This window comes from Capra hircus, chromosome 11 (genome assembly GCF_001704415.2).
Source record: "Capra hircus breed San Clemente chromosome 11, ASM170441v1, whole genome shotgun sequence".
In the NCBI taxonomy this organism is placed as follows: Eukaryota; Metazoa; Chordata; class Mammalia; order Artiodactyla; family Bovidae; genus Capra; species Capra hircus.
This window is the reverse complement of record NC_030818.1, coordinates 47107401-47129479: the sequence shown is the minus strand read 5'-3', so window position 1 is coordinate 47129479 and position 22079 is coordinate 47107401. Positions and strand designations below refer to the sequence as shown.

General features: G+C 40.8%; 1 protein-coding gene across 1 annotated transcript in view; it reads right to left on the bottom strand.

The window, feature by feature from the left end:
• The window catches only part of EIF2AK3 (eukaryotic translation initiation factor 2 alpha kinase 3), an 82726-nt gene continuing 63874 nt past the window's right edge, over positions 3228-22079 (bottom strand). The window contains exons 13-17 of the mRNA XM_018055349.1: positions 20388-21168; positions 16927-17094; positions 12167-12268; positions 6655-6717; positions 3228-4429 (exon numbers count right to left, since the gene is read on the bottom strand). Coding sequence (XP_017910838.1) covers positions 4229-4429; positions 6655-6717; positions 12167-12268; positions 16927-17094; positions 20388-21168 — 1315 coding nt within the window. The 3' untranslated portion in view covers positions 3228-4228. The remainder of the gene's footprint in view (positions 4430-6654; positions 6718-12166; positions 12269-16926; positions 17095-20387; positions 21169-22079) is intronic.

Below are 22079 nucleotides of genomic sequence, written 5' to 3'. Positions count from 1 at the left end.
CCAAGGGACTCTCAAGAGTCTTCTCCAACACCACAGTTCAAAAGCATCAATTCTTCGTGCTCAGCTTTCTTCAAGTCCAACTCTCACATCCATACATGACCACTGGGAAAACCATAGCCTTGACTAAATGGACCTTTGTTGACAAAGTAATATCTCTGCTTTTCAATGTGCTATCTAGGTTGGTCATAACCTTTCTTCCAAGGAGCAAAGCGTCTTTTAATTTCATGGCTGCAGTCACCATCTGTAGTGATTTTGGAGCCCCAAAAAATAAAGTCTGACACTGTTTCCACTGTTTCTCCATCTATTTCCCATGAAGTGATGGGACTGGATGCCATGATCTTTGTTTTCTGAATGTTGAGCTTTAAGTCAACTTTTTCACTCTCCTCTTTCACTTTCATCAAGAGGCTTTTTAGTTCCTCTTCACTTTCTGCCATAAGGGTGGTATCATCTGCCTATCTGAGGTTATTGATATTTCTCCCAGCAATCTTGATTCCAGCCTGTGTTTCTTCCAGTCCAGCGTTTCTCATGATGTACTCTGCATAGAAGTTAAATAAGCAGGGTGACAATATACAGCCTTGATGTACTCCTTTTCCTATTTGGAACCAGTCTGTTGTTCCCTGTCTAGTTCTAACTGTTGCTTCCTGACCTGCATACAGGTTTCTCAAGAGGCAGGTCAGGTGGTCTGGTATTCCCATCTCTTTCAGAATTTTCCACAGTTGATTGTGATCCACACAGTCAAAGGCTTTGGCATAGTCAATAAAGCAGAAATAGATGTTTTTCTGGAACTCTCTTGCTTTTTTGATGATCCAGTGATGTTGGCAATTTGATCTCTGGTTCCTCTGCCTTTTCTAAAACCAGCTTGAACATCAGGAAGTTCACGGTTCACGTATTGCTGAAGCCTGGCTTGGAGAATGTTGAGCATTCCTTTACTAGCGCGTGAGATGAGTACAATTCTGTGGTAGTTTGAGCATTCTTTGGCATTGCCTTTCTTTGGGACTGGAATGAAAACTGACCTTTTCCAGTCCTGTGGCCACTGCTGAGTTTTCCAAATTTGCTGCCATATTGAGTGCAGCAGTTTCACGGCATCATCTTTCAGGATTTGAAACAGCTCAACAGGAATTCCATCACCTCAACTAGCTTTGTTCGTAGTGATGCTTTCTAAGGCCCACTTGACTTCACATTCCAGGATGTCTGGCTCTAGGTGAGTGATCACACCATCGTGATTATCTGGGTCTTGAAAATCTTTTTTGTACAGTTCTTCTGTATATTCTTGCCACCTCTTCTTAGTATCTTTTGCTTCTGTTAGGTCCATACCATTTCTGTCCTTTATCGAGTCCATCTTTGCATGAAATGTTCCCTTGGTATCTCTAATTTTCTTGAAGAGATCTCTACTCTTTTCCATTCTGTTGTTTTCCTGTACTTCTTTGCATTGATTACTGAGGAAGGCTTTCTTATCTCTCCTTGCTATTCTTTGGAACTTTGCATTGATGCTTATATCTTTCCTTTTCTCCTTTGCTTTTCGCTTCTCTTCTTTTCACAGCTATTTGTAAGGCTCCCCAGACAGCCATTTTGCTTTTTTGCCTTTCTTTTCCATGGGGATGGTCTTGATCCCTGTCTCCTGTACAATGTCACGAACCTCCGTCCATAGTTCATCAGGCACTCTATCTATCAGATCTAGGCCCTTAAATCTATTTCTCACTTCCACTGTATAATCATAAGGGATTTAATTTAGGTCATACCTGAATGGTCTAGTGGTTTTCCCTACTTTCTTCAATTTGAGTCTGAATTTGGCAATAAGGAGTTCATGATCTGAGCCACAGTCAGCTCCTGGTCTTGTTTTTGCTGACTGTATAGAGCTTCTCCATTTTTGGCTACAAATAATATAATCAATCTGATTTCGGTGTTGACCATCTGGTGATGTCCATGTGTAGAGTTTTCTCTTGTGTTGTTGGAAGAGGGTGTTTGCTATGACCAGTGCATTTTCTTGGCAAAACTCTATTAGTCCTTGCCCTGCTTCATTCCATATTCCAAGGCCAAATTTGCCTGTTACTCCAGGTATTTCTTGACTTCCTACTTTTGAATTCCAGTCCCCTATAATGAAAAGGACATCTTTTTTTGGGTGTTAGTTCTAAACGGTCTTGTAGGTCTTCATAAAACCGTTCAACTTCAGCTTCTTCAGCGTTACTGGTTGGGGCATAGACTTGGATTACTGTGATATTGAATGGTTTGCCTTGGAAACGAACAGAGCTCATTCTGTCGTTTTTGAGATTGCATCCAAGTACCACATTTCGGACTCTTTTGTTGACCATGATGGCTACTCCATTTCTTCTGAGGGATTCCTGCCCACAGTAGTAGATATAATGGTCATCTGAGTTAAATTCACCCATTCCAGTCCATTTTAGTTCGCTGATTCCTAGAATGTCAACATTCAATCTTGTCATCTCTTGTTTGACAACTTCCAATTTGCCTTGATTCATGGAACTGACATTCCAGGTTCCTATGCAATATTGCTCTTTATAGCATCGGATCTTGCTTCTATCACCAGTCACATCCACAACTGGGTATTGTTTTTGCTTTGGCTCCATCCCTTCATTCTTTCTGGAGTTATTTCTCCACTGATCTCCAGTAGCACATTGGGCAGCTACTGACCTGGGGAGTTCCTCTTTCAGTATCCTATCATTTTGCCTTTTCATACTGTTCATGGGGTTCTCAAGGCAAGCATACCGAAGTGGTTTGCCACTGAGTGTCTAACTCAGTCATGTCTAACTCTGCGACGCCATGGACTGTAGCCCACCAGGCTCCTCTGTCCATGGAATTTTCCAGGCAAGAATATTGGAGCAAGTTGCCATTTCCTACTCCAGGGGATCTTCCCAACCCAGGATCTGAACCCTCATCTCTTGTGACTGCAGCATTGTCAGGCAGATTCTTTACCACAGAGCTACCTGGGAAGCCCTGCGCTATGCAGTAGGTTCTCATTAATTATCTTACATAGTATCAACAGTGTATATGTGTCAAGTCCAATCTCCCATTTCACCCCTTGGCCCTTGATGTCCATATGTTTGTTCTCTACATTTGTGTCTCTATTTCTGCTTCGTAAATAAGATCATCTATAAGGAATAGGTTTTCTTGAGAGTAGGGTGATGACTCTTTTGAGACCTTTGATCCCATTTTAAAATCTGAAAAATTCCATTTTGGAGCTAGTTCCCTCAAATAAGAATCAACCATAAATCATTTCTAAAAGTTTTATTAAACCATTTAGACTTGAAAGAAGTCACAATAGTTAACACACTTTTAAGTGCGTTCTGTACACCACCAACCCAAATGGATTGAGTTCAGAATTTTTATAAATAAAAAATAAACTTATTTACAGTGAAAAATAAAAAATGTTAGCAAGTTAGATGATTAAACTGTTATCTACAATCAGTTCTGAGACAGTATCAACCTACAGTATTACATTTAAGACATTTAAGATTTCATTAGATTTAAAAAGTCCATAATTGAAGCAGTTAGTTGTAATATATGATTTGTTTCTTTCTACAGCTTTTTTTCCTTCCCCGAGCCAGAATTTTTGACCAATTTACACAAAAAGCTTCATTTTTCTTTTATTGGAGGTAAAAGTACAAAAAACTCTTAAAAATCTTTCTCCCTAGAACTATCTGAGGAATAAAGCTATTTAATGCTACAAATACTCTAGAAAACTAGCTATATAATTTGTGCTACTTGTCCTCCAAAATAATGCAGCTTCCTAATTCACCCACCAGGGACAAAAATGGAGTCAGCTTTGTTTTGAAATCAGTTTTAAAACTTCCACTATCTCTCTAGAAAGCGTCTTTCTAGAACAATATGGTTACCACCATGTAGGGACTTTCATTTTTCTGTACTATAAAAATATTTCCATTTTATAATTCTCTCTGTACATTTTAGGGACTGGTTCTACCTCCCTAGGCAAAACGTGAGGACAGGATGCTTGGCCAGCCAGTTTCAACAGACCAACGAGGGAAAGGACCGCACGTGACAGGACCTCCCCTCGACTGGAGCGAAAATCAAAAGTTGGCTCAAATGAGGTGTGTGCTCCAAAATCCAGTTTAAAATCTGATTTAGAAAAGGCAGCCTGTAATGCAATCAAGTGGAGAAGCATGTTTTCCAGTTTGCGATTTTGGAAAAGCAACATTCCTTTGAAGCAGGCTAGTCTGTTGTCACCTGTCAGGGGTGCGAGCGGAACTTAAGGCTAATTGCTGGGCAAAGGGCTGTGGGGGCTGCTGGAGTGTCTTGAATGTTTCACTCCGGGCGAGCTCATGGAGCGAGACCTCTGTCTGAGGACCGTCTTTCCTGGAAACTCCAAGTCCTCGAAGATCGCGTTTTCAATGATGCTCGCAGCTTCTGGCCGTTCAGTAGCGGATGGGGACAGCATGTCTTGCACCATGGCATACTGAAAGATAAAAACTGTTTTGTGATCAAGGGGCCACTAAGCCATTGCCTAAATCAGGAGTCTGCCAAATATTATGTTTCTGTAACTATGTTAAGTTGGTGAGCCAGTTTCTCTTTTTTTCTAAATTAACTTTTATTGGAGTATAGTTGCTCTACAATGTTGTATTAGTTGTGTTGAATGTTGTAGAACCTGGGTTTCTGGCATTGCAGGTAGATTCTTTACCATCTGAGCCACTTGATTCTATAGGGAATCAGTTATAGGTACACATATATCCCCCCTTTTTTTTGGATTTCCTTCCCATTTAGCTCACCACCGAGCACTGAGTAGAGTTCCCTTTGCTATACAGAAGGTTCTCACTGGTTATCTATTTTATACATAGCATCAGCAGGCTATGTATGTCAAGCCCACTCTCCCAATTCATCCCACCCCATCCCACCCACCTCACCTCACCCTCCCTTGTCCATGTTTGTTCTCTACGTCTGTGTGTGAGCAACTTCTCAACTCTGCCGCTGAAATACAAAAGCAGCCACAGACCGGACGGAAACAGGTGGGCCTGCCTGTGTTCCCATGAAATTTCATCACCAAAACAGGTAGCAGGCTGGATTTGGCCTGTGGGTCATAGTGTGGCCAAGTCTTGCTCCAAATACACATGGACTATTTCAGGTTAATTGGTTGTTGCCTAATATAAAGGGCCCTAAATCACATCTCTGAAACACAGTCTGACCTTTAAAAAAGATTCATCTTACAACTGCATGTGAATGTACAATTACTTCAAGATTTCAATTAAAAAATAATCATACCAAATAGAGACACGGAGAAGGGGCACGTGGACACAGAGGGACAGGGAGGATGGGACAAGCTGTGAGAGGAGCGCTGATGTGCACCCACTACCGCGTAAAGGAGACAGCTAGTGGGAAGCTGCTTATAGCACAGGGGAGCTCAGCTCAGGGCTCTGTGATGACTTGATGGGTGGGATAAGGGGGCAAACAGGGAGATACAGGAGGGAGAGGATATATGTAAATGTATAGCTGATTCACTTCATTGTACAGCGGAGACTAATACAACACTGTAAAGCAATTATACCCCAATAAATAAAGAGAAAAATAAACCATGCCAGTGGTCAGGACCTAGCCCCTTTTCCTGATTTTTTTCGAACCACTTTAATATAACACATATTCTTGTGAGTCCCCCAGGAATTGATTCACCACTTTGCAAAATACACAACAAACTAATTTTTAGTAAAATAAGCTTCACTTTAAGTTAGCATATCTCTATATTGTTATAAAGTTCATTTTTAATGCAACCCTTCAATATACTTAAAATACTGAAAGATCAATTAGACTTTTTCCAATTTGATAATTAGCCACAAATTTTAATTTACTTCAACTGAATTTACTAAGAAAATTTAAGATCCATCAATGTGTAAATTTTAAAGTGATGTGTTTGTGGACATAATATAAATAAACAAAAACTGCAAAGGGAAACTTCAAAAGTTCATTACACAGTTTTCACCATCAAGACCATTTAACTTTCCCTTCCCACTATTCTGAATCATTTACTGTTTCTCTGAGGGGTATAATTCCAACACACAAAAACAGGGAAAATGAGGGATTTTTTTTTAAGAAGCTGTTTTTTAAGATCTGTCTCAAATTCACTAAGATAAAGAAATTAATGGCCTGATTATAATGGCAACGTGATTCCTATGAGGGTGGGCTCTTTAGGTTCAGCCTTACTGAAAGGCACGCATATGCTCAATTGCTCAGTCATGTCGCTCTTTGTGACCCCATGGACTACGTACAGCCTGCCAGGCTCCTCTGTCCATGAGTTTTCCAGATAAGAATATTGGAGTGGTTGCCACGATCGAACCTGCGTCTCTTGCATCTTCTGCACTGGCAGGCAGGTTCTTTACCACTGAGCTACCTGGGAAGCCCTACTGAAAGGCAAGGTTGTTACAACCCCCGAATGGGCTGTCATGCAGCATGGAGCAGACTCCTAGCTGCCACAACAGGGACTGAACTCACACCCCTGCAGTGGAAGGTCACACTCTTAACCAGGGAATTCCCCAGCCTTTGGTTTTACAAGTTGTATGTTGTTGGGATCAGGTCACTTTCCTCTGTAGACCTTAGGCCTCCTCATCTATAAAACTCGGAAACTGATGAGCTGACTGCTGACTTCACGTCCTAAGTAAGATTTTAAAGAAAATAAAAGATGAGAATTATACCAACCTCACGAGGGTATTTTTGAGTAAATAGTGGTGGAAATTTGAGATCTCTTACATCAGTTAGGATCTGAAAAGAAAGAAAAGTGTTACTTATCTTTAAATCCATTTTGATATGTGCATCTATTTAAACAGAGATTTTTTTTGATACTGTAAGAAAGGCTGAACATTAAGCAGATGGAAAATTTATCAATAGCTTTTCCTGACTTGATAATCTACACATCAGTGCTCCCTGGGCACAGATTTACCTGCCACCAAATCACCAAATAATTTACATATATTAGAACTGTACATGATCCTGACATCTGGATTTTAATTGAAAATGGACTGATCTGCATAAAAAATAATTCAATCATTCGTGAACACACATTTGTGTTCTTAAGTGGGTAACTTTTTCTACTAGTCACTAATCACTTGTATTTGACATAAAAGGACATAGTGTTCTTTTTGAGTGAAGAAAACGAAGTCAATTGTGCTAAATTCTGAATATAAAAAATAAACTAGCTTTTTGGGAAATCTTCATACAAACAGGATAACAGTGTCTACTTTGTATGATTGCTTTGAGACTTAAATGAGGTAATTCAGGCAAACTATGTGGCACAGTGCCTTAAATTCCTTTAAAACATTTATTACTTATTTATTTTTGGTTGCTCTGGGTCTTCGTTGCTACGCTTAGGCTCTCTCTAGCTGCAGTGAGTGGGGGCTATTCTCTAGCTGTAGTGTGTGGGTTTCTCACCGTGGTGGCTTCCCTTGTTGCAGAACGCAGGCTCTAGGCACATGGGTTTCAGCAGCTGTGGCACGTGGCCTCAGCAGCTGTGGCTCCCAGGCTCTAGTGCACAGGCTCAGCAATTGTGGCTCAGGGGCTTAGCTGCCCCACAGCATATGGAATCTTCCTGGACCAGGGATTGAACCCATGTCCCCTGCATTGGCAGGTGGATTCTTTACCACTGTGCCACCAGAGAAGTCCCTGACACTCCTTTTGTAATGAACCAGTTTTGAGAAATGAAATAAAACAAGTATGTCTTCATATTTCTTGACAAATAAGCTAAGATGAACTTAAAAACATGAACTGGGTTGGCGTTGTCACTTCCCACTAAAGGAAAACAGAAACTTCACTGGAAGAATCTATAACACAGGCCACAGAAGGGAGCGCCTCACCTGCTAATAGGTAGGTCATACCAGTGTGCAGATGGATGCTTGAGTCTTGAATCACAGAATTTTTAATCCCATAACATGTTTATTTTTTTTTTTTTAACCTGCTGCCCTTTGAAAGACATCATTAAGAAAATGAAATGGGAAGCCCCTGGCTGGAATAAATTAGCCACAATACATATACTTGGCAAAGGACTGGAAAAGATGATCAAGGTCATGAGTCATCAGAGAAATGCAAACTGAAACCACAATCGGATTGTACTGCACTCCTATCAGAATACCCAAAAAACGTAAAGACTAAAACCTAAGTGTTGATAAGGATGCCAAGGACCTAGAACTTGCCTACACTGTGGGCGAGAATATAAAATGGCACTTTCTTATACAGTTAAACCACTTACACACAATTTGCCAATGCCACCTCCTAGTTCCCCAAGACTAATGAGAAACAGATGTATGTCTGCAAAGAGACCAGTTTACAAATGTTCACAGCAACGTCCACTTTATTCACAGGTGTTTCCAACAGGTAAATGGACACAGGAACTATGCATAGATACCATGGAATGTAACTTAATAAAAAGGAGAAACTGCTGACACACTGAGTAATGAATGAACCTTAAAACCTTTAAGGTGAGTCAAAGAAGGCAGACAGAAAAATGTATATACATGTATGATTCCATTCATATGAAACTTTCTAAGACAAAATAGATTAGTGGTTGCTTGGAATCAGGATGGGATGAAAGAACAGGAGACTGACTGGGAAGGAACAAAAGGCAGCTTTGGGGGATGACAGAAATATTCTGTATTTTGAATGTAGTGGTCGTTACATGAAGCTTTAAAAGTATCACAATCGCATAAAAATGGACAAAGTGGGTACACTGTACTGTATGTAAATTATACCTCAATAAAATTAGTTTTTTGAAAAACATCTTGGTCAAATCACTGAATAGTCTCTTTTACATTCACTAATAGAATCTCAGAGGGGTTCTGGCTAAACAAGGCAGGTTTTCTGGAATTCTCTGATGGTCCAGTGGCTAGGACTCTGCACTCCCACTGCCAGGGGCCTGGGTTCAATCCCTCGTCTGGGAACTATATCCCACATGCCACAACAAAAGATCAGAGCTCCTCTGTGCTACAACTAAGATCCAGGGCAACCAAATAAATTTAAAAAAAAAAAAAGAGTAAACACTGCAGATTTTTTTTCTAACTACATTTCAAAGTAAACATTTTCACTAAAACAACTACAAAGAAAGGAAAAACATTTTAAATGTTTAAAATGAGTGCAATGGAAGAAAAGATCAAATCTTTAGAAAGAGCGAGAAAGTAGATGGAAACATAGTTTGAGAAAGTAGATGGAAACATAGTTTAACTACTTTAGCTCAACAGAGAAAGATAAACCAGGGTGCCCAGGAGGGATAAAGCCAACAGATGAGAATTGCTCAGCTGTGTGGAGCCTGCAGGAGGTGGGGGTGAGGGATGAAGATGGCTGTAGGAGAGCTGTCGGAAGTTCTGTATACGGAGTGATATTATATGCCCCCACAGGACACAGAGGGCTTCCCCAATGGCTCAAACAGTAAACAATCTGCCTGCAATGCGGGAGACCCAGATTCAATCCCTGAGTCAGGAAGATCCTCTGGAGAAGAGAATGGCAACCCACTCCAGTATTCTTCCCTGGAGAATCCCATGGACAGAGGAGCCTGGCAGGCTACTGTCCATCGGATTGCAAAGAGTCAGCCAGGACTGACCAACTAACGCTTTCACTTTTCACAGGACACAAAGGTTTGTTCTTCAAAGAAACTGAACCAAGGCATTCCAAACATAGGGCCAATACAGAGGCATGAGGATGAGTCGGGGGTGGGCATGAAAAACAGAACAAGTGAAGATCTGCAACAGTAATAAGACACTCTCCATCCCCCATCCATCCCAATTCTTTCTCAGGCAGGAGAATGAAGCTTCTTCTCTGGAGAGAATGAGGAAAATCCAAGAGATGCTAACATGTGAGTGCTCTCCCTCACCGCCACCCCAAAGAAAGAACTGGATCATAACACTTAACAGTCATGTCCATTTCAGGTTGTTTTTTTTTTCGGTTGTGTGGCTTGCAGGGTCTTAGTTCCCTGTCCAGGGACAGAATAGGGGTCCACAGCAGTTGAAAGCTCTGAGTCCTAACCACTGGACTGCCAGGGAATTCCTTTTTTATTTTTTAATGTCCACTTCTAGTTACCATTTTAGAGCACCATTCTTAAATATGAACAGACAGGATTGTCAACATGTGAAACACACACACAAACCATTATAAAACTCAGAGATATTAGTAGGGAGAAAGTAAATGTGACTATAAAGGGGTAGCAAGAGGGATGGAACAATCTAGACTGCAGTGTTGGTTACAGAAACCTATATATGAGATAAAATACCATGTAGCTATATATAATACAAAGTACCAATGTCAAATTTATGTTGTACTATAATTATGTAAGATGTAACACTTAGGAGAAATTGGATGGAGGGTATCTCTTTGTGTTATCTTTGCAACTCTCTGTGCATCTACAATATTTCAAATAGAAAGCTAAAAAAAAAAACACGAAAGGAAAGAGACAGTATGGGGGAAGAAATACATACATACATATAACTGAGATTCTCAGCAATATGAAGAAACTGAATTCATGTAAAAAGAGTGCAAATACTACAAAAAAGGAACAATCTTAGACGATAAAAACTGAGTTGTCAAAGGAATTAGGAAAGTTAGAAGAACAAGTTAAGGAACTTCTGCAAAAAATAGTACAAAAAGACAATGATAGAAAATAGGAGGGAAAAATATTAGACATTTTTAGGAATAAATCAGGAGTCCCAGGAAAAAAACAAAAAAATCGAAGAATGTATCAAAAAAAAAAAAGAGAAACTTACTAGACTAAAGGATGAATCCCTTCTAACTGAAAGAATCTACCAAGTGCTAAGTATAGCAAGTGAGCAGGGGAGTGGGGGTGGGGGAGTGAGCGGGGTTGGTGAGGTTGGTGGAGAGATCTGGAAGGATCTGAGAGGACTAAATTTCATAACGGCACTGATAAAAACTAAATCCCTAAAGCCCTCAGAAAGGAAGATATAACAGGTCCAAAATACCCCATATTAAAAAAAATGATGCATCAGAATGGTATCAGCTTTTCAACAGCACTATTGGAAGCTATAAGAGAATGGGGCAATGCCCTCAAGGTTCTGAAGGAAAGTTATTTTCAATCTAGAACTAGAACCTAGTCAATTTATCAATTATGTATAAGGATGGGGGAAAAAAATACATTTTCAGATACCCGAGGACTCTATAATTTTCCCTCTCATACATTCTTTCTGAGAAATTTACGGCAGAATGTACTCCAGCAAAATAACAGAGTAATAGTAATAAGAGAGTAAACAAAACAAAACATGAAATCTAGGAAACAAGGGATCCAAGCCAGGATCCAAGCTGATTAACATCTGGGTTGCTCCTACCTTCTAGTCATTATGAAAATGCTACTGTGAACATTTGTGTACAGGTTTTTGTGTGGACCTATGTTTTTATTTCTCTTGGAGGAACAGGAGTAGAACCTAGAAGAACACGGTCATTCCATGTTCACCTTTTTGAGGAAGTGTCACACTGTCTTACACAGTGGAATGTACCACTTTATACCCCTACCAGCAATGCATCAGAGCACTGATATCTCCATATCCTCGCCGACACTTATTTTCTGCTTTTATTTTATTCTATTATAGCTATTCTGGATGGTGTGAAGTGGTATTTCACCATGATTTTAATTCACATTTCCCTGATGAATAGTGATGGTGTACTTATTGGCCATCTGTAATCTTCAGAGAAATATCTATTCAAGTCCTTTGCCCATTTTTTAACAGGGTTGTTTGTTTTTTGTTGTTGAACTGTATTCATCCTTTATATATTCTAGACACTACTTTTAAGACTTTCAGTACTATACTCCTTAAAGGCAATAGTCATCATGGTTTATTTTGAGAGGGGAAAGAAAACAACTATGCTTAGTTTTTCAGCTTTTAAGCATATGACTGTGGGGTCATTTGTTCTCTGGAAAATTCTCTGACCACCACCATCGCTCCACCCTGTGGTTCCCCTAGCTTTGCCCTTATGACAAATTTGAGTGCAAAATATGGTTAAGTTATGATCAATTTAAGCAACAGCAAGAAAACAGACAATTCATCTCAACAATTTTTGAAGACTGAATGGAAGCAAAGAGTCTACAAATTCTTTCTCTTCTACTTGCAGTCAACCAAGTTGCAGGTATTAAGAATAACTTATTTTTTCTCTTACAACTCATTTTTTTGTCAGTTGAAGAGTATTTTCTTCTGCTGTTTTGGAGAGGAGGGGAAGAACTTACCCTGACCCTTTCCATCTGAGTGCCGAACGGGTATAGTAATTCAAACAGAATGAGGCCCAAAGAAAAGATGTCCACTTTATGAGAATAGCTGTTGCCATGAATCTGAAATCCCAAATAAAGAAGATTAGAAGAACAGTCACAGAGACAGTATCGTAGATGACCATACAGCATGAGGGAACTGTACTTAGTCCCAACACTGACTTAGTCCCTACTTGGTTTAAATGTAATCCTGCAGGTAAAAATGTTAGCAAAGAGTTAACCATCTCTGAAGCCTCTTTTCTTCAAGTCACCCACGGTTTAAATGTAATCCTGCAGGTAAAAATGTTAGCAAAGAGTTAATCATCTCTGAAGCCTCTTTTCTTCAAGTCACCCACGGTTTAAATGTAATCCTGCAGGTAAAAATGTTAGCAAAGAGTTAATCATCTCTGAAGCCTCTTTTCTTCAAGTCACCCACGGTTTAAATGTAATCCTGCAGGTAAAAATGTTAGCAAAGAGTTAATCATCTCTGAAGCCTCTTTTCTTCAAGTCGCCCACACCAAGTGTAATTAAACTACTCAGCATCACAGAAGGAAGCCCAGGTATAGCACTGAGATATGCATCAGTGAAATAGGCCCAGCGGAAGCCAGGAGCCAGGAAAAGCTGCCCCCATACCCCTGAGGTGAAGTTTTTCAAAGCCGGCACTATCTAAAGCAAATCTCTCATTTCTGACTATCTTAGTCCTCACCTATTTTTATGAGAAAATCTTCCAAACCACTCATCAACTGTGGTTAGCCCTCATTACGGCACTTAATTATGGACTTCTCTGCATTCTCGGTTGTATTTTTCATGTGTGTTATTTCTTACTTTTCACAACTAGATTATAAAGACCTGGAGGGAAGGGAGCTGTTTCTTTTGTATTCCTACCATCCAGAACTAGGCTAAGTAGAGAGAAGGCCTTCAACAAAAACTTATTTGCTAACAGGAACAAACGAATTACAACCCAACAGACTCTTAAAAAGGTCTCATTCAAATTAAAAGTGACCTCCTAGGACTCATAAGAAGCCTTTCATTTGGGAAAATGAAGCTAGGCACATAACTTGACACTTGGCAAAGGCCAAGAAGGCCGGAACTTTGAGAACACTCACGTCAATATTTCTTTTTATTTATTTATTTAGTTTTTAAATTTTTTGGCTACAGCATGAGGCATGCAGAATCGTAGTTCCCCAACCAGGGATCAAACACCTGAAAGTGAAAGGATGGAGTCTTAACCGCTGGACCACTAGCCAATGCCCCAAGATTTATTTTCACTCTTATTTACCTAAAAATGCCTATTTTCTTTTACATGAATAACTTTTGTCCAGAAACATGATTTGCAGGTCATAGCTATTTTTCATCAAAACTGTACTTATTGGTTTATTGTCTTCTAGGGTTTAGTGTTACAGAAAACAAGCTCTTTAAGCTGTAACCTGTTTTTACCCCTACCTAAATACTTTAATACTATTTTTCCTTTATCTTGAAATTCAAGATGTCTAAGTATAGGACTATATAAAAAAAACAATTAAACTAAAAAATGAAAATGTTAAGCATGAAAAAGAATACACTTGAATAATGCAAACAACTCAGGCAGTCTAAAAGGATACTGTACAACAGGAAAATAAAGGCCGATTCCTATGACTCATCTCTGATGAAACCTTCCAAAGATAATCTAATCCACTGGTTCTTAAAGTGTGGTCTATGGATCCCTGGGGATCCCAACATCCTTTCAGGAAGTCTACAAAGTCAAGACTATTTTCCTAACAATTCTAAGATGATTTGTCTTTTCACTATGTTGACATTTGCTCTGCTGAATCTTAGCATGAATTAAGGCAGCGGCACCAAACCATACTAGTAGTAATTATGTTCTTCAGTTTACATACTGGGGGAGTAGGGTGGGAGAAAAAAGAGAGCAAGAAAGAAAAAGAAAGAGAGAAAGAGAAAAGGAGAAAGCAAGAGAGAGAGTGGGAGAGAGAAAGAAAGAATAAGCAAGAGAGAGAAACAGAAAAAAGAGAAAGTGAAAGTAAGAGATACAAAGAGAGAAAGAGAAAGAGAGAAAAGGAGAAAGAGAAAGCAAGAGAGAGAGAAAGAGAAAGGAACAGAGAAAGAGAAAGAGAGAAAAGGAGAAAGAGAAAGCAAGAGAGAGAGAAAGAGAAAGGGAGAAAAGGAGAAAGAGAAAGCAAGAGAGAGAGAGAAAGGAAGAGAGAAAGAGAAAGAGAGAAAAGGAAAAAGAAAGCAAGAGAGAAAGAGAAAGGAAGAGAGAAAGAGAAAAGAGAAAGCGAGAAAGAAAGCAACAGCAAGAGAAAGAAAAAGAGGGAAAGAAAGAGAAAGCAAGAAAGAAAAGAGAAAAATAGAAAGTGGAAGTAAGAGAGAGGACAGTTTCACTTAAAATATCCTTGCTGAAGCAGTAAAACTGATTAATTTTATTACGTCTTGCCCCTTAGGCACGCATCTTTTTACTGTTCTGTGTGACACAATGAGCAGTGTTCATAAAGCCGTTCTGCTCCACGCTGAAGTAAAATGCTGTCTCAAGAGACAGCATTGATGTAATTGTTCGAGTTCCTATATGAACTTCTCATTGAGCTCTTCTCATCGAGCACCACTTTGACTTGAAAGAAAAACTGGTAGACCAACTGCAGTTATTCAGACTTGGATACCTGACAGTATTTTCTTAAAGATGAATGAAGTGAGAATGGCACTTCAAGGAAAACTGACAGTTGTTGCCAAAGATAAAAGTTGAACTTTGAAGTGAACTTCAGAATTTTGGAAAATTTGTGTCCATCACTGGGAACCTGACAGCTTTCCTAATACTTAAAAGCCCTTTCTGGTGAGCTTGGTTGGTGATATTAAAATATTGATGATTTTTTAAAATATTATATGAGATTGAGAGGACTAGGAGAAGGGGGTGACAGAGGATGAGATGGCTGGATGGCATCACCGACTCAATGGACATGAGTTTGAGCAAGCTCCCAGAGATACTAAAGGACAGGGAAGCCTGGTGGCTGCAGTCCATGGCACTGCAAAGAGTTGGACACGACCTAGCGACTAAACAACAACAATAATAATGAATTGTGACAACTTTTGGAAGACACATAACGTAGAGACCCAACAGTTTCCAAACGACCAATGCACAACTTTAAAAACTCATGTGTGGGAAAAGAGGTCCATTCAAAGTGTGAAATGGGTGTTACAGTAACAGAATACAGAATGTCCACTGCTACGGTTTTAGATTCCACGGGGCAAATGATTCTTCAGAAACTTCAGAAACTTTTGCTAATTGAGTTTTGGTGATGCCCACATCTACCTGAAAATGGTATTAAAATGTTCCTCCCTTCCCCACTGCGTATCTGTTTGAGGTCAGATTTGCTTAATATACTTGAACCAAAATAACATAGTTCAAGGGATTAAATGCAAAAGCAGATATGAAATCTAACCCATTTAAGTCAGATAGTAAAGAGCTTTAAAAAAATGGAAATAAATACCACTATTCTCACTAGTTTTCTTTGGGAAAATATTTATTTTTCAGAAAGTAGATTTGATAAATTTAAGAGTTATTTTTAATTGAATTACTAAAATTTTATAAATTTCTGCTTTCATCTATAATGTGGCAAATATTGATAGACATAATCTCACAAGAAAAATTCTTAAGCTCTTAATCATATTTAAGTATAAACAGGCACTGGCCAAAAAGTCTGAGAACCACTCATCTAAGCTTCTATAAGCTTGTGAATATCATCAGCATTGGGGATGCTACACTGAATCTCCCAGGATGCCCTGCTCCCCCCACTTCCGGTTCCCGTTCCGTTTACAGAGTTTTTCCCACAAGGCAACACAGCTCAGCCTGTCCGCCGCTGTTTCCTGCCGTGCCTGTGGATGAACACAGAGGGCAGTTCGCTAAACTACCTTCAACTGTCTCTGAAAACAGTTCCAACCTAGTTCACATAAGGGGAAATGAGAGTTAGGTTTGGGAGGAGGACATTCAAAGTCTCCTCTAAATTTCTGGGACGTCCCTGGTGGTCCAGTGGTAAAGAGTCTGCCTGCCAATGTAACAGACACAGGTTCGATCCCTGGTCTGGGAGGATTCCACCTGCCACAGAGCAACTAAGCCCGTCGGCCACAACTATTGAGCCAGTGATCTAGAGCCTGGGAACTGCAACTACAGAGCCCATGGGCTGCAACTACTGAAGCCCACTGCCTAGAGCCTGTGCTCCGCAATAAGAGAAGCACCACAACAAAGAGCAGCCCCTGCTTGCCACAGCTAGAGAAAAGCCTGCGCAGCAATGAAGACCCAGCAGGGCCAAAAATAAACAGTAAATTTCTGGCTATTGTCAGGTTCTGGTTCAGAGGGCAAGCACATTTCATGCATTGTGAGTATATTTCTTTATCCACCCCCAATCCAGCTTGCAGGAATTGCACCCTAGCTGTGTTGCCTGTGGAACACTACTGTCAGTTTTCATCATTTTCAGATTTTTATTTTATTGGGTATTTTAAATGCAGCACAGATGGAGATTCACGGGGGCACATCTAGCTTGCTGCCATCCTAATTAATAAGTTATTTAGGGACTTCCCTGGCGGTCCAGTGGTTAAGACTCTATGCTTCCAAAGCAGGCAGCATAGGTTTGATCTATTGTCAGGGAACTAAGATCTTGCATGCCAGACTTCATGGCCATAAAAGAAAAGGACAGAGCATAAAAAAACTATTTTAACAAAAATCTATTTATTCCTCAGAAGGAAAAGAAACAGTTCACCTGTTCTGGGCTCATATACAGCTTGGTCCCCACTTGGCCCGTGTGCCTGGCATAACCTGGCATTGGGGTCAGAACCATCTGATCTTCCTCATCTTGGTCCATTGCCGTCACCAATCCAAAATCTCCAACCTTGACCACATCATCCATTGTAAAGAATATGTTGGAAGGCTGAAAAAAAAAAAGCATATAAAAGCACAGTGGGTGTGTATGGAAGACAGACAGGGGACAGAACTATTTAAATGACTACAGAAAATAAATACAGGACACTTGATATTCTCAAGCATCTTTCCCTTTACAATGGACTAATATGAAAACAATCCTTCAATTCTAGACAAGTACTGTGAATAAAGAAAAGGTAAGGGGAGCAAGTATTCATTGAACATCTGTTTAAATAAATCCTTAGAGATTCACATTCCCTAGTGTCTAGGGTGCTTAATCCTCAATCTCCTTATTCTTTTTTTAACTTCTTATTTTGTATTGGGGGTACAGCCAATTAACAATGTTATGCCAGTTTCAGGTGAACAGCAAAGGGACTCAGCCACACACACACGTATCCATCCACCCTCAAACTCCTTTTCCCATCCAGGCAGCCACATAACACTAAATCTCATTATTCTATACACTCTCTCGGCAAGCTTATCTACATTTCTGACCTAAAGGATGATTGTAATAATAACAAACACATACAGAGCACTTGCAATAGGCCAGAAGATGATCTAAGTGGTTTATTACCGTTTATTATTATTAACGCATGCAACTCATAACCCTTTTAGTCCTATTGGTCCCTGCTTTCACAGGTATGAAAACTGAGGCCCAGAGAAGCTAAGTAAATCACCCAAGGTCACCCAGTTAGTCAGGAGTGGAGCAGGTTCAAACCCAGGCAGTCTGGCTCCGTGAGAAAAGGATGTCTGCTCCCCTGCCACATGTCCAACTCTTGCCCTGTGGTAGCAAATCACTACTACATGGTGAGTGAATGAGACAGACTGATCTTTGGGCTTGTTATAAAAGGGAAATGTAGGCTGTCAAGGAGAATGACAGCTCTTAAGAACATATATATATATATATATATATATATATATATACACATATATATATATAATTTTTTTTTCCTGGCTGTGCAGCTTGAGGAATCTTGGTTCCCTGACCAGGGATTGAACCTGGGCCCCACATTAGTGAAAGTGCAGAGTCCTAACCATTGGACTGCCAGGGAATTCTTTTAACTACAATCTTACGTTGTCTCTTCTAATACAGGTTCCCATATACCTTGTCCCGAATTCTAAACTTTGTCCTGAATTCTAAACTCTTATATGCAACTGTTCATTGGATACACCTAACCATGGGCTCCTCAAATTCAAAATCTTGCACAAGAAATATATCATCTTGGGACTTCCCCAGCAGCCCAGAAGTTAAGACTTCGCCTTCCAATGCAGAGAATCAGGTTGGATTCCTGGTCTTGGGGAGCTAAGATCCCACATGCCTCTTGGCCAAAAAACCAAAACATAAATAATAGTGTAACAAATTCAATAAAGACTTTAAAAATGGTCCACAGCAAAAAAAAAAAAAAAAATATATATATATATATGCATATATAATATTATCATCTTTCCCTACAGCTTACTCTAACCTCAGATAACATGACCACCATTCATAGGCCTTTGAAAGAAGTGGGGGGGGGAGCCATTTAGCTCATAAAATTTACTTTCATTGGGCTTCAAATGGGGCTTCCGAGGTAGTACTAGTGGTAAAGAATCTGCCTGCCAATGCAGGAGATGCTGGAGACGCAGGTTCAATCCTTGGGTCAGAAAGATCCCCTGGAGAAGGAAATAGCAACCCACTCCAGTATTCTTGCCTGGAGAATCCCATGGACAGAGGAGCCAGGTGGGCTACAGTCCACAGGGTCAAGAAGAGTTGGACAGGACTGAGTGACTTAGCACACAATACCCTACTCTTCCTCAAATAACCTTGTACAAGAGATAGGATTAGACTGTGCTGCCTTCAATTTCCTCATTCTTCCCCTCTCTGGGCTCTGGTGTCAGCTTCTATGCACCCAACACTAACAGACTTTGGTTCCTTTTTGGTTCTCCAGCATCTATCCATCGCTCTATGCTTCCACTGGAAGCACCTCGAAGTGACTTTAGGAATTTCCTTCTGGGCAGCAAGTTCATGGTTCATGTGGGATGTTATCTGGAGGTGGTATCTAGAGCTTGCATCCACCAATAAGCATAATCCCAGCTCCTGACCAGAAGACTGGTTTGGGGATGGGTATGTGTCCAGTATTTCGGTCACCTGACGGGAACAGCCAACTCATTGGAAAAGTCCCTGATGCTGGGAAAGATTAAGGGCAGAAGGAGAAGAGGGCATCAGAGGATGAGATGATTGGTTGGCATGCAATGGACATGAACTTCTGCAAACTCTGGGAGATGGTAAGGGACATGAGGCCTGGTGTGCTGCAGTTTATGGGGTCACAAAGAGTTGAACACAACCAGCAACTGAACAACAACAGTGTGTCCTTGGCTTATCAATTACAAGAAAATCCAGGACTTCTTGATCAACAGTGGCAGAAAAAAATACTTTTCTCCCCAGCACCTCTAAAACATGAAGCCCTGAGAACTGCTGGCAGCTATGCTGAGACTGACATGTGACAAACACGTGACCAAAATATCAAAAGGTTAGAGGGCCTAGAAGGCTTAACATTAGGCTCAATGACAGGTCAGAATGAACACAGTAAAGAACTTTTCAACTGGGAATATATATATAACTGAATCACTTTGCTCTTCACCTGAAACTAACACAACATTGTGTTACTTCAATAAAAATAAATAAGTACTGGAGAAAGAACTGGCAACCCATTCCAGTATTCTTGCTTGGGAAATTCCACAGACAGAGGAGCCTGGCTGGCTACAGTCCATGTGGTGGTCAAGAGTCAGACGCGACTAAGCGACTGAACAATAACAACAAACTGAGGCTGAGATGTGCAGTCACTCAGCTCCTAGGGGGCTGGCCCAGATGGGTCTGACTCTGAAAAGTGGTTCAGAAAAGTCAAGTCAATCTTCTAAAAAGAAAAATAAATAAGTAAAGGACTTCCTTGGTGGGCCAGTGGTTAAGAATCCACCCGCCAATGCAGGGGACACTGGTTTGATCCCACGTGTTGGGGAGCAACTAAGCCCATCAGTTCAGTTCAATTCAGTTGCTCAGTCATGTCCAACTCTTCGCGACCCCATGGACTGCAGCATGCCCATGCACCAGGACTAATGAAGTCAAAGCACGCTAGAGGCTGTGCTCTGCAACAAGAGAAGCCACCGCACCGAAAGATCCCATGTGCTACAACAAAGACCCAATACACTCAAATAAATAAATAGATAAGATCAATTTTAAATTGATCAAAAATAAGTAAATGAAATAAATAATTAGAAAAATGAAACAGGTTGAAACCCTCGAGTGACAAACCACAGATAACAGACCTTGAGGTCCCTGTGCATGAGCCCTTTGCTGTGCAGAAACTCCACCGCCTCTGCAATCTGCAGAAAGATGTGCAAACATACGCTCCTTTCTCTCGCCTCAATGGTGCAGCGGCTGTTCAGCCAGTCTTTGAGGTTTTCCTTTCTGCACAGCTGCATCTGGATGTACAGATACACCTTGGGCGAACTGGGCTGGAGTTTCCCCACAGAGCTTTTAGTGAGGTCTAAACTTAAAGTGGTCGGTCTTGACGGAGAAACAGACACAGTAGGTTCGGAAGAAGATTTGCTACCGGCATGCCGGAGCGCAGTTAGTTTATTCGCACAATGGTTGCCCACAGGCGGTTGGTTCATTCTGGGCTCCTCTTTGCTGGACGCGTTATCACAGCCAGAATCTTCAAATACTATAGACGAGGAGGTTCGCTCCCTGGACCCTACATAAGGAGAAGCTTCCGAAGGACAAAGTTCAAAGGAGTGCCCTTCATCATTACCATCCATGGTACCATCCTCCCCATCGCAGTCTGTAAGGCAGCTGTCCTGGAGTTGGCATACTGCATCTGCTGACTTGCTCACATTTCCGTGGTCCATCCCGGAAAACTCCAGCGGAGAGAACTGGCTATCGGACGAACTGGTCTGGCCACAGGAAATCCCAACTGAAAAAGACCTGCTGCTGTGTGGCGAAGGAGCTATGATTTCAATACGTTCCTTTGAAGAGAAAGGATCCATTCTGCGTATTTTAACAGAAGGTACATCCACGGGACTAGGAGAGCTGAGCGGCCAGTCCGTGCTGAGTGGGAGAAGTAAAAGGCACAAGAGTGAACATGTGCAGATTAAACTGCATGAACTACATCCTCTGTCTGCTTATTTATTAATTATTTTTGAGTATCTTTTTTTAAAATCATTTTTTTTTACTGAAGTACAATTGTTTTACAATGTTATGTTCTTCCCAAGTGGTGCTACTGGTAATGCAGGAGATGTAAGAGATGTGGGGTTGATCCCTGGGTCGGGAAGATCCCCTGGAGGAGGGCATGGCAGCCCACTCCAGTATTCTTGCCTGGAGAATCCCATGGAGGGAGGAGCCTGGCGGGCCATGGTTCATAGGGTTGCAGAGTCTGACACAACTGAAGCAACTCAGCATGCATGCTGTACGACACGAATCAGCTATAAGTATACATACATGCCCTCCTTCTTGAGCCTCCCTCCTACCCTCTATTGATTTATTTTTACTGAGGTATAGCTGACTTACAATGTTGTAACTACACCCTTTGCTTCCAAAGCTTCAACTATAATAAAGCCAGTCACCAAAGGAGGACACAGAAATTCAATGAAAACAAGCCACAGGAGACAAAGACCACGGTCGGGCCATTCCTTAACTGGAAAGCTTGATTTCATACCAGAAACTGTTATCTGGGACTGTCATGCCCAGAGCAGCCAGGTTCCACGTAAAACACAAAGCACAAAGAAAGATCAAGGCCAGGAGCCCTCAGTACCTATGATTTGGAAGCCCCCATCCAAATCAGGCCTTGACATACAGAGCCACTTCTCCTGGTCCTTCTGTGGTTGGGCTATAGACAGTGGTCACTGTAGCTAACTAGGCACCTCATGTGGATCCAGAGCTGTGTTAGGTACTTTTAGGCAGAAATTTTATTCCAGCTCTTTAGTAAGTAGTCTACTTAGTAAGTAGGCTTCCTAGGTGGC